The sequence below is a fragment of the Dysidea avara genome, chromosome 3 (assembly GCF_963678975.1).
Source record: "Dysidea avara chromosome 3, odDysAvar1.4, whole genome shotgun sequence".
NCBI lineage: Eukaryota > Metazoa > Porifera > Demospongiae > Dictyoceratida > Dysideidae > Dysidea > Dysidea avara.
In genome coordinates, this window is record NC_089274.1 from 10,476,131 (window position 1) to 10,493,247 (window position 17,117).

A 17,117-nucleotide genomic window follows, 5' to 3' on the forward strand; every position below is an offset into this window, starting at 1 on the left:
TATCTACCTCTAAGTACTTTAACAGCAGCCAGAGTGGGTCCAGCTGATATTCTGGTTACAACAGCCTTGAACACTTCACCAAAGTTTCCTGATCCTAGTTGTTCTTGAAGTACCACCACATCTGGTGACAGCTCCCACTCATCAATTGGTAGTTCATCACCAATATCAAGATCAATAGGAGTACAAGCAGGTGGAGCATCAGTGTTAACATCATATACCTGTGATTTATAAAAGTACACTAAAAAATCATTTTAATGTTGCAATTATGTACATTTAACATCAAAGGCTTGGAATGACATACTTTAGTCAGTGAGCACCATCATGTTAAACTTAAATCTCTAAATGTTCTGTAATCATCACAATTTACTAAATCTCCCTCCAAAAACAGTTTGTTACACTGTTACCTCTGACCAAGGTATAGGCCGGTGGGGTGCACATGTTGTTGTATTACACAGGAATCAAGAAAACATGTGTAATACATTTGTAGCTAAGTCGTACTACAATGGTGATATACCATTTTACAGTAATACTCCCTCAGGGTGGGAAATTTTTGGCCTAACATTGGATTACATCATATCAATTCAGCTATATTAGATAAAGGATACACACTTTCTAAACACTAGTTAAAGCACCGTCGTACATACAATATGGAATCTGCCTCGTGCTATATTAGTCTCTCGCTCACACCCTCGTGCTTTTATTTTCATATTATACAGGTGTAGCGGTGCTTTAACTGGTTTAAAGTGCTGTCTTGTCATCTTGCTTGGAGCGTTCATTTCGTGAATTCGAACCGCGTCGGTTTTCAGCCATCAGACAATCAGTAAGTGTCTATGTAGTACAGTTGTGGTAGTAATACAAGCAAATAGTATCTTTTTGGCTACTTTTGGCGATTAGACATGTTACGCATGTGATCTTGTTTTTTGTATCAATTCTTTATTGTCCAAAACTGTACTTTATTGCGATGCAAATGGAAAATATAGCACACTTGAATGTGTTACGGAAAATAAAGCACTCTTTTCGCTTTGATCTCGCCAATGCAAAGTACTTTAAGTTCATCTTACATTCTTTGCATTTTGTTCTGATTACATAATTTCTTATCCTTTTTCACATACTTTAAAAACTTTCATACCTTGTGCATGTTTTAAGTGATTTTATTAGGTAACTAGTTGTGGATAGCCAAACCTACATTGTCTGAGAGGCTTTTAAATAGCTTAGAAACCAATGTTGACCCATTCTAAGTAATTTAGAAAATTTCCTAGGTTAAGAAAGAGTGAGAGAAAGTGGCAAACTGCATGTGCTAGCAGTGGGATTTATCCTTATATCGAGTTGATTGTGTCAGTGCTACTGCACTGGTGTGACATTCATAACTGTTACATGACTATAGTGCCCAGTATCAAATATGTAGTTGCTATTCCAGGCTAGAAAGATGCTTGTCTTTGTTCAGAAAGTAAGCTATTAAGTAATAAGCAAATGGTGAGTGCTAGCATCAAGGTAACTTCGAGTTTGTTGTCAGCGCCACACCGTGATGGACATTGGTATTGAACACATAGCTGAATCCAAACTTAACACTAATGATGCCTGTCTTGTCCAGAAAGTAAGCTAACAGTAAGGACATGTTGTTTTTGGCTTTGCTGATTTTCTTTGTTTGATGAATGTAGTAGGTTATATGCATATGTTTAAGGCATGTCAGAGAGATAGTACACAATTGATCTTGTTTCACTGATTTTGCAGGGGCGTAGCTAGAAATTTTAATTAGGTGAGGCAGGCCTTGCAATGCTTTATGATCGATGCATGCAATCTAGTGTGTAAGCACAATCAGTATAAGTAGCATGCTCCAGCTAAGGGGTCTGAATTTTTGAAAATTAAGAGTTACAAGATTGAATCTAGTCCTACTTATATGGTAATTGCAAAGAATGCACATTGTGATATTTTATGCATGTTGCTCAGACCTTGACTTGAGTAATATATATAGGCACTAGTAACATGTCAATCCAGGCAGTTTAAGTTATGCTCCCATGGGAAAGTGAGATTGATTGTGAGAGCTAACAATTTAAGTTTAATTTTTATTAAAACTATTATATTTACTTGACTGTTGTATTAGGGTGAGTTCTCTATTAGGGTAACTGCTCTATTAGAGTATATCGATCTTGCTTGACCAGGTTTTGAACAACTCAGTAGCTAACTCCCTAGAGCTGCCCCTGGATGGACTCTTACTATGTAGAATAAGTTGCATATAAATTTTGTTAATGCAAGCTTTCGATGTATCTAAAAGGTCCAATGTAGCTCTCAGTTCAGTGACTTCAGTCACCAATATTTGGTGAGGCAACTGCCTCACCTGCCTACATTGTAGCTACGCTTCTGTTTTGTCTTAGTCTATGGTGTAGAAAGGTGAAAATCCTATCCAACATCTATTCATGTCAAACACGATGATGCAATTTTCAACTCTGTACATTGTTGCATTTGTAAGCTACAACATTATTGTAAGCACCTGTAATTCATTTTCCCTATGCTTGCTGTACAAATTGATCTTTCTGTTGCACCTACTTTGTAGGGCTGTAAGCCTTAGCACAAGAGACATCACCAGTTGGCTAAGTAGATATAAATAATTACAAAATTTTACGTAATATTTCCTTTGATGTCTGAGGTTACTAAATCCAATAGAAACCTGTGGTGGGGTTACTAAATAGTGTGGTCTCTCCAGTAGTTATCTTCATTTCTGTTGGTCTACTGCAACGAAACTCAAGATATTCAGACTCCTATTGATAGCCAGGTTTTTACTGTTAGACCCTTTCTTTACAAAGAACAAAGCATTTTAAAATTTTATGGAATTTTTATAATATGCTTGTATTTTACTGATTGTAAACACTGTAAATTAGGCTTGCACGATTATGTCAGGTTTCTGCAGATCCAGTCACATTAATGCTACACTTACTTCATGATATTTGATCCTGTTCCTACGCCAGTAGACACAAAAGGCACATATGGTAACTAGAGCCAACACTACTAAAAATCCACCAATAGCCCCACAAACAATGGGTACTACAAGTGATGAATCAGATGAACTAGATGATAGAGTTGGTGTTGAAGACGGTAACACTGTTATTTCAGATACTACAACAGGATCACTCCACTGTCCTTCTGTTAGTGTTGTAACAGCTCTAACCTGTAAGTATGTACACATAAATATCACATACACATGTAATCACGGAATACTTTATGTACCTGGATAAATGGTTGGGCACTTCGACTGTGTATGTGATTCACGAAGGCAACAGGGTTATCCACCTAACAGACAATTATACATATGTGTGTACAGTACTACAGTAACTTATCATTGTAACACTTTGTAAGATGTGGTACATGTACACAATCACTAAGATTTTATTCTTAGGAGACATTTTCATAAAAAAACCAAACACAATAAATGCACATCACTTACAAATATGTGCACACCTCACGTTTTGTGTACTTGCTAATATCACTGATAGCTTCTGTTCCATCTAATTCATCACCCACATGACCAACTATTACAATGTATTTAGTTATGTCATGTTGATAAGTATTGTTTGGAGCTATCCAACTGATATTAGCAGAAAATGTAGTACTTGAGTTTGATGTGATGTTATAGGTAATTCCCAATGGCTTGGAGGCAGGACACACTACAAATATTACAAATATAAACATACATAAGATCAGAACAAATAAAGTGATCAGAACAAATACGTACGTACAATATAACATGGCACAGTATTTATTAAGTTCTAAGCAGGTTAGGTTATCCCTTCTATGTCAGATACATGTGTATGTGTGACTTACAAGTATATCAAGACACACAGTAGTGTGTTGCATGGCCAAGAAAGCCGGCACACTACACCGTGTATATATTTATAGAAAGAAAGAAAACACGATTTTCATGCACACATAACTCCATGACTTTTTCTTCCAAAGCACACCATTTTTGCATTTTAGCTCTCCAGCAGCATACAGCAAATTTGATTACATTTTTGTCAGCCATTTGTAAGATATGGACATTCAAAATTTCATTTTTTTCTTTTGTCTTTTTCTTCTTAAGCCATACAGGGGTCTATAAGGGCTTAGATTTCTTTTTCACGCACTTAAAAATTGCAAATGTGTAACTCAAATAAAGAGGGTATAATGGTGAATTCATGTACTATCTTTGCTATGAATCTGATAATTATACACGGTGTTAAGAATATTTATTTGCATAAAAAAACTGAATTTTGTCACAGCTACAGGGTAAACTGCAGATGGAAGCAACTTTAAATTTGGTGTGTATACAGGCTAGTCATCATTGCGGTGCCTGAAAAACAATGGAGTTACAGTTACAGAGTTACAAAGCAAAAACCAAACAAGTGTAAAATGATGGGGTCAAAATACTCTAATAGAGCAGTCATTGTGAGGTAAAAGTGCACAATAAAGTTGAAAGAAAATGTTACAAGGGTTTCAACCCGGATCTCCACACTTAACACCCAAATCCTTAACCATGAGCTACTGCTATCTTGCTAACTTAGGTTCTTCTTTATAAATGAAAATTCTAGTTTAAATCTGCTTATTAACAAACGCTTAAAATTTCATAGATCTACCAATGGAAGTTCTAGATTGTTCTACGTGTGTTTTATTTGAAGTCCTCAAAAATGTGTGCTCTATTAGAGTATAACAATAATATAACATGCAATACATTAATATTTCTGTCATATCATTGTGTTTGTATAGATAAACAGAAATGTACCAGTTTTGGGCAACTACAGGGTCTTCCCTAGTACCACTCTACTTTGTTCAAAATTACTTTGTTGTGGTAAAAAGGAATATGTAAAATTAAGAAAATGACTTTGATGTTGGTAGCAACTTAACAGTTTTACCACTCTACTTTGTTGCTGGGGAGAACTCTGTTAAGTCATTATTTAACTACTGTATAGTAAACTTGGGCTTAGCTTGTTACATAACTTTTGTAAGCTGAAAATGGCATCACATGTACATAAACATGTGACTAATATGTATAGCAAATACATAAGAACAGCTAGCTGTACCCGGTAAAGTTAGATTAAAAGAATCCTTCAACACATGATCAAATGGAGAAGAGTCTGCATCAACCTGCAAACAAGCGTGTAACATAATCCATATATACAACAGACACACATCCATAAACACATGCAATACCATACATGGAAATTTATTTCCTGTACACATATACTGTATAATACCTACTAACCAAAATTATTTCAAACAAATTTTCTATTGCCAAAACAATACACTTGTGGTCATTTTGTGAAGATTTTAATGATGTCAATGTGTTTATCAAACATGCATTGCATGACACTTTTAAAATGAACATTCCGCTCAAAAGTTGATTGCTTATCTGATTGTTGTACTTGAGCGAGTGACTGACAGCTCAATTAGAGTACAATATGACTCCAATTTCTGTGAAGTATGAACAATCAGCCAAGAAACTGTAAATATATTATTTGTGACTGGATCTACGAAAACCGTTCTTATCGCCCAAGACAGGAAGTTTGATTTTTTCACACAAACACAAAGCTTAATGAATGCACTATCAAGTTTCACTGCCACAGTCGACCAGAGTAAAGTGGTCTGCTTTTGCTGGCTGCTTTTCTAGAGCACAGTGGCGAGCCGTACGAGTGGTCTGGGGTCTTGATGGAGCCCTGGCCGACCAGGAGATGGCTGTGTGTGGCTGTACAGCTCTGTGGTGTTGGACAATGACCTGTGCTGTAAATTTCCTTTCATTTTAGCCAGTTCTGAGCCCTGAATGGCCTATAACTTGGCCTAATTCATCCTAGCACGTCTCTTTTCAATTTTTGAACACCATCTTTCCCTCCTTCCAGGGCCCCCGCCTCCCACCCCTTCTGGAGCTCGCCTGATACAGACAACCTCGGTTTAAAAACTATCTAAAATGGCGGGAAACTTAGCTGTTGACTACTTCTTCAGTGGATGATCAGGAAGGTAAGAAATTGTTGTGAAACGTGTGAAAATTTGGTATACGTAGCTACCACCATTGGCCAGCTACAACACACAGAACATTTAAAACCGACGTTTCTCGATACTTTTAAATGGGCGATAAGACCGGTTTTCCCAGAGACAGTCACATTTTATGAATTGCTGCAATTATGTGCAGTGTTTATTTTAGTTTCATTTTGGCTCAAACATTACATATTAATTATGCTGGCATAATGCTTGATGCTTATGCCAGTGCTAAAATGGTGCAAGCCTAGTAAAGAATAAATTACGCTCTTCAAAACATTAATTATATACGTATTGGGCCATGGGAATATTTACCATCAATCATTATTTCTACTGACATACATTAATCTCATGGTCTCCTGGATTCAGATTAAAATCTGTGATGTGACCAGAAAATGTTGTTGCCTCATTCTATAAAAAATAACATTGTAGTTAACAAGATGAGAGGTACTGTGGGGGTAGTTATATACATGAACACTCACACAAGTTGACACACAATCTGCATCACTTCCATTGGTCAGATTAGCAACAGTACAAGCTTCTTCACATGTGTATTTCTGTTAAAATAATAAATAACTACATGACATTACTACAATTATTTCATGATACAACACACAGAAATACCAGTGGCAGATCAGTAGGAGGGTGGAGGTGGTGGTCACAGACCCCACCTCTCTACTAAAGTGGGCCTTAGTTGTTAGTCATTGCCAGTTACAAAAAAAAAATGTTTTACTGAAAGAAAAATAGAACATTCCTTTTACCTCTCTTTATTGTACATGCGGTCACCTAAAGCTACTGGTCCAGCACCCCTTGCCTCTGAAGTAATAATTGCCTTGGTAAGGTTTGAACTCTTTCCTAGCATTTTAAGACTTCCACCATGGCATAAAGTCATTGCTGGGGAGTGATTACAACTGTATTTGTGATCACATACAACACAGAACTACAGCAGGTACACTGGACCCTTTCTTTAGAAAAGACTGGATCCACTACTGGATACAAGTACTATAAAGACACTTACCACATAATTTCGTCCACACTGACAAGTGTAATTTCTGATATCTGGAAAACTAGGCTTTGTTAATCTTGTCTAAACAAAATGTAACCAGAATTTTTAAAATCAACCGTGAAGTTATTTAGAGACTACATTGAGCTATAACTATCATGGCAAACATGATTCATAATTTAAATGCATTATAACAAGATTACATGGTAGTCTGTCGTGTGGTCCAAGAAGCTGGCACACCACACTAGTGTACTATTAACAGGAAGAATAAAATGTGATTTCACATACTATAGAGTCTGGTTGTTAGGCACATCCGCTTAATAAAACTTCCCAAAAAAATTATAATTAAAATGATTTGTTAAGCACATGTGTCAATATGAAAATAGTGTTTATAGATTACAGTATATTGTAGCTGGAGTAGTGTGGTTTGCAGTTAACATGTATACCAATATTTGGAGTTCAGTTTCTGTACAGATCCTACAAGTTCCATACAACATAAGACCGTTTTGCTTGGAAAGCATAGTAAAATTCATGGCCATGTACCAGGTAAAATTCGAGTCTCGCACAGTGGACAAACCTCTAGTATTTCTTCTCTTGTACAGTTACACAGCTTTATATTTGTCTGCAAGCACTTATCGAGGGTGGATCCAGGAACTGGCAAGGGGAGGGGCACAAACAGGCTAAGCTGTAGATGGATGGGAAGAACAGATTCTCTAGTTAGTTTCTCTATGTTTTAAGCAGGAATAATCACCTCTTTGTAAGGGCCTTACTGTTGGGGCTTTACAGATAATTGTCAAGTCTTTATAACTGTTTACAAGGCTTCAATGTTTTAGAGGTACTTAGTACACCTGAAAGACAGGTTGCTTGACAGTTGGTTTCAGGTGAGTCAGTTTGCAACAAATGGTAGTGATATATGTATATTTCTTCAATAATTGATTTTGGCCTGATAAGCTTTAGCATTTCAATCAAAAGAGCATGGCTCCTCTACAAGGAGGACGGGAGAGGGAATTTGCCCTAAATACCCCTTGCTGGATCTGCCATTGCTTATCAACCATAATTACATGCAAGAAACAAGTATGTAGACTTAATATATACATGTGCGTAACAACCAGACTCTGCTTGAGGTATACATAGCTCCAACATACCACGTTACTTTGTAGAATTTTTATACTAAGGCAGGTCACATACCAAATTAAGAAAAACTGTCCAGCCATACCCGAGATAAGTATGGGCAACCAAAGCCTTGTTTCTTCTTCTCTTTCTTTTTGCACACTTCACAAAATAGTCATAAAAACAAATAGGTCATCCAATCATGCTGAAATTTGGTACACATAAAGAGGAACTAAAGACAAGTTTTTGTGCAAATTAGGTACATATTAACAGAGTTATGTATGTAAGATGGATTGCTTTTAGGGTAAGCCAATGCAAGAAACAAGTTGCAATTCAGTCTGTAGATGAAGTAACTATTGGAATGCAAATGATTCATGGTTTGAAGAAATTGGGATAATAGCTATGGAGTTATAGCACAATCAAAAACCACAATTAAGTTTCATAAATAAAAAAATGAAGCCTTGCCATGCCTATTACACCAACCACAAATCAAGGGGGATGTCACTATAACAGCCACTGTACTTCAGTCTGGCAGTAAGTGTTGTAATGTTTCTACAAGAAATTGCCATATAAGTGCAAACAGTACAGTGCTACTGTTTAAGTAAGGATCCCCCCCGCCATCTTTAAAAATTGTCCTAGAATATGTTACGCAATAAAAATCACCTTTATGGAATAATATTAGTCCATCTAACATCAATTAGACAATGGCATGCAGCGTTTCGTTTGATGTGTGGAGGTCTCTTATTTGCGAAGAAACCTGGTATCAGGTGTCTTACTGGTAAGACACCCGACAGTTGTTTACAATCACAATGTGGCCTACAGTAATGCAATTAGCCTTTTGTGAACAATTAGTATTTTGCACATCAGTAAATACCAAGCGATTGTGAGCAGATTATTACAAAGAAATTACGCTCAGGTACGCTGTTATCGTGGGTAGCTCAGCGGATTTATAGACCATCGTGGTACAAGCCATTAATTCAGTTTGTGGCCTTCGCCATATTAAAGCACGCTCTGTAGACCATGCAAGACAGCTATGTTGGCACTGGCTATTCCCATTTGCTGCCATTCACACGTATCTATAATGCCTCAAACATACTTTTTATCAACTTTACAAACCTTCAGTTATTCGCGCTTCATGGCTTGCGTGCGAGCTTGCGCGACCTCACATCCTTTGCTCGCTGAAATACCCTAGGTGTTTACAATGAGAACTCTCTATACTAACTCACTGCTTCTATGCCATTGTCTAAAACACTTAGACACTCACAATAGGCCTCTTCGAGGATTTAAAAACCATCGGTGACGTCAATAATTACCTCGGCTGCGCCTCAGTAATTATTGACGTCACCTCAGGTTTTTAAATCCTCGAAGACACCTATTGCGAGTGTCTAACTATTACATACAGTATTAAAATTAAAAACAAAAAAAACACTTACAGGTGGCTGGGTATAGAACCTTTAAAAAATCATCAAAACTTGAATTTTGTCTGCCTTGAATTTTTGTCTGTCTGCCTGCCTGCCCACCTGCCTGATAACAGTCACAAGGCTGGAGGCCAAATGAAGCAGTGCATGGCTACCATTTTATGCTACAATAACTAAATCACCAGTGACATGTGCCTTTCAGGGTTCTGATGAGTGTGTGCCCTCTATGCCTTGTCTTTCCAATCAGGATGATCTTCGTCCTTCTCCATGCAATGAAACCATATTGAGGCTTTAATCTTCCCTATCAACACTTTCCTTGAGCAGCATATTTAGATGCTGCAAACCTATTTAAGCACTTACGTTTTGTAGATACCTGAACTTCAACACAGATTCAATACCACACCTATTAATGCGATCTTGGTTGATTAATAACGTTTGATCACCAACAAGACCACATATCTTAGCACTTGATCACAATGACACACCCCATTATTAATGGTTTAGCTGCATTCATGATTCTAGCACAGTCAAAATATGAAATAGTGACACAGTCCCTGGTAGGTGAAAGACTGACTTGAGATACTCTACTACAGCAGTCACCCTATAGACACAACTATGCACGAGCTATGCTGTACTAGTTTCATTGTTGACACTTTGACTTACTCATTTCAGTATTTCACAGCATGTGTTGTGCATACATAAATCAATGAAACTAGGCTGGAAAACTTCACCTTGCAAAGGATCTGAGCTTTAATAGCAAAACACTTCACACTTGAGCACTTTGTATACCAATGCTTGGTTAAACGCCATGGCATTTATTACTTAAATTCTAAAAATCGATGCAATGACTATTTGAATTTACCACCACTCGATGCTTTAAAATGATGTTGAAGCCCTTATTTTCAAAATCAATCACTGTACCACTCAAGTTGTGAGTAAATCTGGTATTGAATCTGGTAGTAAATCTATTATTGAAGGTGTGGCACTTAACCAAGTAAATACAGTATGTGTAATATCATACAAACACAGCAATAAGAAGGTATGTATATATCTTACAATGTTGAACGGCATCAAAAAGTCTCGACGTCTTGAACCAAGATGATTATCATCATCGAATACACGTATTTGCAGTCGTTCTATCTGCCCCAACACAATTGGGTCGTATCCCATAGAAACATTTACTACAAGCTGGTAAGTACAGTCTGGAAAACGAACTGTTTCAACATTGGTAAGTAAATCCGGTAACTTGTCCAGAGCACTACAACCTACAGGATACAAAAGGCTTGACAAATTTGTAATTATACAAAAATTGATGCAGTGACAATATACAGTAGAGCAATAAAAGGTGGTTAGCCAGTATTACACAATCACATTTCATAAGAACTCCAATCAGAAAACCATAGAAACACTGGCAGTTAAAATTTATGAATACAGATCATCACCTGGATATGGATTTACCTGTAATCCCTACTTTAGCAAAATTGGAAATATAACAAGTAGAATAAAAAATTAGAATGGATTAACCCTTAAACGCGCATAAGCCTATTTTATATATATAGGCAGATTACGCATGGTCTTGAAAACGCATAAGCCTATATATAGGCTTTTACGCATGGCTGTAAACAAAGCGCTGTAACTTTTGAAGCGTTTACCATATGGTTTTGTAACTTGTGCCATTCTACTCGTGATGTAATAAGCATTAAAATGATACCTAGGGGTTTACCCTACGACCAAAGCATTAGACCAAAAATCGCCGTGAAAATAATTTTCAATAACCACAAAAAATATATTACATACCTTTAGAAAATGATCCATAACTCCTTGACAGTTGGTCCGATTTGCTTCAAACAAGTACTATTCGAATGGTCATTCAATGGCGAATCAGGCCATATATAGCTCACGTGACTAAACCCACAATCGAAACTACGATTGAAGTGAAGAATGTGGCGCGAGACATCGATCTTCTTCGTTTTATAACAAGTAAGCCATTGTTGTTACAGTGCTTATTTAGCCTTCCCCAAGTAGACCAATAAATATGCTTTCTATTGATATATGGTTTTAGGCTAATAGATTTAGGAAAGGCTGTCTTACCTCACCATATAAGTTTGCTTTGTGTAAACACGCATTCCATAAATGTTCTGTGCGCATTCAGGACTAATTCCTTAAAAGTTTCATGCGCATTTAAGGGTTAAGGATCAAACAAAAAAGTAGTGAAATAAGGGAATAGCTAAACAGTAGTAAAACGAGAGGTTATCTATACCTGCAAGTATACTAATGGACATTTAATCGTCTATAAACATGACTGAATTATATCTGCAACCTCTCTTTTAGCTATTCCCTTGTGTCATTACTTTTTTCTTTGATCCATAATCCAATATAAAATTTCAAATTTTTCCCTCAACTTGTTTGTTTGCTTTCTTATAACATAATTATGACTACTGAACCCACGCTTCAAAAGAAAGAATGGTGCCAGGCATACCATAAAATTTTGTGTCTGAATGCATGCTCCAACAAACAATTACTGAAAAGTGAAGCAGCCATTATGCTTTATTTTCAGCTATGTTCCTCCCACTACAAAGTGTTACTAACAAAGAACAGTGCGAGAAGTGTCCCTGCAATCATTCCAGTTGCCATGGAAATACGGGTGATAAGCATGATAGCTAGTCAACACAGTCAAAGGAAGCCACATTGTGTTACTGTAAATCTACACTTTGCCGTGTTGTCAGCAAAAAGAACTGGGACACAAATGAGGACAAAGAGAAGTCCATGGTGTGTGTGTTGTATGTACTGTGGTTAACAAAAAGGCACGTCTTTGGATGAAGTGATGTCAAATGGTGAAGAAATCAAGCCATTGTCGAGTTATGCTTGTCTGCATGGAGACATCAGTTAGTCAGTTAGTCATAATAAAATTCTGTTAAATAAAAAATTTATAAAAAAATTGTTGGACAGGTTTAGGATTGCTTTGTGGACTTGGCTATGCCTAACCAATACTGTCAAGCTGTTATAAAGGAAAGACGAGGCTGTTTTTTGGTTAATAAAAAGTCCAAACTACTGTGATCCTTAATATACAGTACTACTGTACTGTATGATAAAATAGTTGCACAGAATAGCAATGCAATGTTAATACATATGATCCAAGTTTACAGAGTGGCTATTTGTATGACAGTGTCGTACAAATTTATTTCTTTTTGCTATTTGTATGGCAATCATCCATCATAACTCTAGAATTAAACATACTAGCTAGTTGTATGAAGGTAAACTCTTTAGTGAGATCAAGATGAACTAGGGTAGTCGGTAGCGGTATAGCAAAGTGGTACAACTCTAGTGTGACGTAGGTGGTCCTAGGTGCAATCAATCCCCCAAAGTGTTATGCTTTTTTGCTGGGGGCCTTTTTTGTCTAAGTTGATTTGATCTCTCATGACTGCTGTACAAAAGGCAATGGCCTTAATTGCAATGATCTCTAGTAACTTGTAATTTCTATTTTTCATTTACATTTGCTTGCATAAGAACATACGTACATGCTGTATTGACTAAAACACAGCAAGGCGTCGTATGGCTCAAGAAGCAACAAATCTGTTAATATGTTAGTGAGAAACATATTTTATGCATATGTATGTAGGTAGGCGATTCTGTGTTTCCTTTTTCCAAACAAGACACTTTTCACAGTTAATTAAAATAAGTATGCAATTAATCAACTCCAGCACTTATTGTGATATGAAATAATTGCAAAACTTAGAAAATAGTACATTCTTCTTATAACCTACTGCTAATAGATCATAACATTATTCAACTTTTAAAACAATTGCTATCAGCCTAGAACTAGTATCATAAGTCATGCTAGTGAAGGTAGCTTAACGACAGGTGCATATTGTAAAAAGGCACACAGCTAGCTCAGAATATAATATATAGCGTGTGATTACTGTCCAGTAATCACTTGCAATTGTAATTGTGGTCACAATCCCTCAGCTCTATTGTATTCACTATTTACAAACTGTACATTATGCTCAACAACTTACTTAGTAGTTTGGAATGATTTCGGAATTCATAGGTGGGTTCCCTACCACTTACCCGGATCTATGTAAATAAATACTCATAATAATTATATATCTATAGCAAATGTATTACAATTACATACATGAAACACTACAGGAGTTTCCTGATTTAATGGAAGCAGTTTAACAGCAGGTGAGTTAGACTGAAGTGTATAGTGTAGTTCATTCTATATAACAACAAGATCATACAATAATAACAGTGACAAGGGAAGCATACATGTGAATTGTTATATACAAAATTATGAGTGATGTGGTAGCCTATCATGCTGCAACTGGCTGTTAGCTGACAGTAATTACTTCACATACACTATACAACTCCTACAAAGCAAAGTTCTTTACATATGTGAGGACAAACCAATACACTTGTTTCTTATCTCAGGATTACATACAGGTGTATGTGATGCGCTGAACAAAAACTGGTTGCTTTCACAAAATTCTATTTTGCTCTATAAAAACAATATGAAATAAAAATAACTAGGTAAAATGTTGTGTGCCACATAAAAATTTACTCATGTTTTAATCACTTATTTACGCAGTGAAACAAAGCTCAAATCAATAACACCTAAACACCATCAGATTCATCTGTTTATGGAAAGAAAATCTTTGTTTTGTGTTATACAACAAAAGATACGTGAGTTACAGGTATGTATTTACAATGTTGTAGAAATAGAGTTTGTGTTTGTCATTCTTTTAATATTGAAATGGCCTTCTTCTTTGTGCACACAGAGGAATACAGGGGAATACTGTAGTTTGATGGATTTGCCAGTACATGGTAAACAGATTGAGTAAAGTCTCATCTTTGTAGCTTAACTGTTTCAATTGCAAGTTAGCTTGTTTCAATTGTGAATTATGATCAATTTAAGTGCCTGTGATTTATCAGCTATACTGTTGCTGTACAAATTGAATTTCTTGTTGTTCCAAATGTCTAGTCTATAATTTCAAGACTGTTCATCACAAAAGCCTGAAACTTTGGCAGTCCACTCCTTGGTCACTAGAGTAGCTCAGCCAGTCACATATGCACTGTATACAGCACACGTAGTGTATGATTATATCTAGAACACGCAGCGTACGTACAGTGACACTTGAAAATGTTACATTGTCTCCATGTAATCCATTCACTACAACTGCCAAGGAAATTTCAATCCCTGTAACTAAAAGACATAGAATAATGTATGGTGCATTGTCACCTGTACATATTTTATGTATGTGTACACTGTACAGTGGAACCCCAATTATCTGGATTCTCAGTTAACCAAACTATGGAAATGACTGCTCTATTAGAGTAGTTGAATAATATTTTACCAATGTTCTTTATGCTATTTTAAGGCTATTTATAGCTATTTATACACATTTTCAGATATATGGACTTTTCAGACTTATGGACCACCCCTGGTCCCAAGGTGACAGATAACTGAGGTTCCACTGTACCTAAGCATATTAATTAGACACTGTTTTTGAGATATAATTATAACCATGCAGTACCACACTGTATTACATAATAAATACCTAGTACATGTACGTATGTCCACTACACTGATAACATACCAACAGGTGACTCAAATCTCCAAGTGACGTAAGCATAGGTATGGTTTACATATCCTGGTCTTAGATCTAAACTATAACATATATTGAAATCAGTTGGTACTGGTAGACCTGTGTGAAGAGATATATGTGTAGATGGTTGTATATACGTAGGATCTCAATTATCTGAATATCAAAGGACATTTATTAGTATTGGAACAGATCAATTTCATGATTTAACCATTCAGATAATGGAGGTCACACTGTGTATATTTACTTAAACAATCATCAGTGGTAGGGGAAAACCCTGATACTCCATTCTTGTTAACAACAGCGTAACTCCAGGTAGACTGGTTGCAGTAGTGAAGATAATATGGCTGGAAAGAGTTATCATGTGATCTCTGAAAAAGAAAATGATACTTTATTCATAGCCACATAGTACATTAATTTTGATACACACATGATCACTTACAAACAACTATTGATTGTCACCAATTAAATCATAAGCTGTCTCATTAAAAAAGACGATAACTTTGAACGAAGGATATTCTATATTGTAAGAGATCAAGATACTCTTATAGAGCAGTCAGAAATTCTTATAGAGAAGTCAAGTTGCCTTTGACTAAATGTATGTATGTTGGTCTGTATTAAGCGGTCACTTGTCTAATACACATAACAGTCAGCCAAGAAATCACTGAATCACTGTATAAACATAATTTCATCTCTTATATAATGAGCAGTTAATAACTTGTTCAGCCAAACAATGTACATTAACATTTACACTTCCTGCCTTTCATTGAATACTATACACCACTAGTGCTACAATGTTTAAGTTTGATTAGGAATCATAGTCATATAAAAGTAGTGAAACAAGCAGGTCAGCTATACCTGCAGATATACTAGTGGACATTTAATCCCTAATTCAGTCTGTACCCATGACTGAATTAAGTTCCCTAGTATATCTGCAGGGCAGGTATAGGCGGCCTTTTTGTTTCACTGCTATGATCCCTAATCAAACTTACTTTATTGATGACTGGTGAAGCAGCACACAGTGTCAAGAGAAAGTATGGCACCAGACTTAGTGTTTTCATCCAAACATGTGTCCCAACCATCAGTTACTGAAAAAGCGAAGTAGCCCAAAAGTGTCTTTGAAGTGGCCAAAATTGCTTACAATAAATTGCAACAGAATTAGAAGAAAAAAATTTAACAATTTTCTACTGACTCAGTCTGACTGCCAGACTACATAATTAACTGCTTGCCTGACGCATTCAGACAAGTGTAACTCTATAACAGCTAAGGCTATGGGCTTAACTTTTTCACTGTTAGATATTGCTTCAGCCCAACAGGCATCTTTTGGAATACTGCATGCATCATGGACTTTACCTATAAAGTAAGCACCATTTTTTTCTTTAAATGCCGTATGCTCTGGTTCACCAGCCATACTGTGATATTGTTACAAAACAAACAAGTACAAGTGGAATTTTAGTTCAATTAGGGATCATAGAAATAAAGAAGTAGTGAGGTTGCCTACATCTGCAGATATACTAGTGGACTTTTAATCCTTAATTCACCCTGCATGGAGTAAGTGACCACTAGTGTATCTTCAGGTCTAGACAACCTTCCTTGTTTCACTACTTTTCATTTCTGTGGAACGTACCTTAAATTCCACTTTTCCTTATACCTGTAATAATAATAGTCAGAAATTTTGCTCTAAGGTAACCACTATACACAGGTTACACTGTATATAGGGTACATGCTGTAGTGATACCAGGGCCGCCCACCGGGGGGGGGGGGGGGGGGGGGGACTGGGGCATTTTGCCCTGGGCCCCAGCCTGAAAGGGGCCCCAGGAGGCCCCACAAAGGACCCCTTGAATACCTGTATAAAAGATTGATATACTCTAATAGAGCAGTCAGATTTAGATACTCTAATCGAGCAGTCACAGTATTCTTCAGAGGAGCAGTGTAGCAAGCTTATAAATAAGGAAATATGGTTGGTGAGGGGAGGGGTAGCTATTG

The 17,117-nt window shown here is 36.6% G+C and overlaps 1 protein-coding gene across 1 annotated transcript in view; it reads right to left on the reverse strand.

The window, feature by feature from the left end:
* Window positions 1-17,117, reverse strand: part of LOC136249310 (uncharacterized) — a 36,028-nt gene that overhangs the window by 8,588 nt on the left and 10,323 nt on the right. The window contains exons 7-20 of the mRNA XM_066041270.1: window positions 15,379-15,502; window positions 15,126-15,233; window positions 14,655-14,731; window positions 13,664-13,747; window positions 13,545-13,602; window positions 10,585-10,793; window positions 7,016-7,084; window positions 6,480-6,554; window positions 6,340-6,408; window positions 5,049-5,112; window positions 3,454-3,659; window positions 3,223-3,285; window positions 2,933-3,163; window positions 8-218 (exon numbers count right to left, since the gene is read on the reverse strand). Coding sequence (XP_065897342.1) covers window positions 8-218; window positions 2,933-3,163; window positions 3,223-3,285; window positions 3,454-3,659; window positions 5,049-5,112; window positions 6,340-6,408; window positions 6,480-6,554; window positions 7,016-7,084; window positions 10,585-10,793; window positions 13,545-13,602; window positions 13,664-13,747; window positions 14,655-14,731; window positions 15,126-15,233; window positions 15,379-15,502 — 1,648 coding nt within the window. The remainder of the gene's footprint in view (window positions 1-7; window positions 219-2,932; window positions 3,164-3,222; window positions 3,286-3,453; window positions 3,660-5,048; window positions 5,113-6,339; window positions 6,409-6,479; window positions 6,555-7,015; window positions 7,085-10,584; window positions 10,794-13,544; window positions 13,603-13,663; window positions 13,748-14,654; window positions 14,732-15,125; window positions 15,234-15,378; window positions 15,503-17,117) is intronic.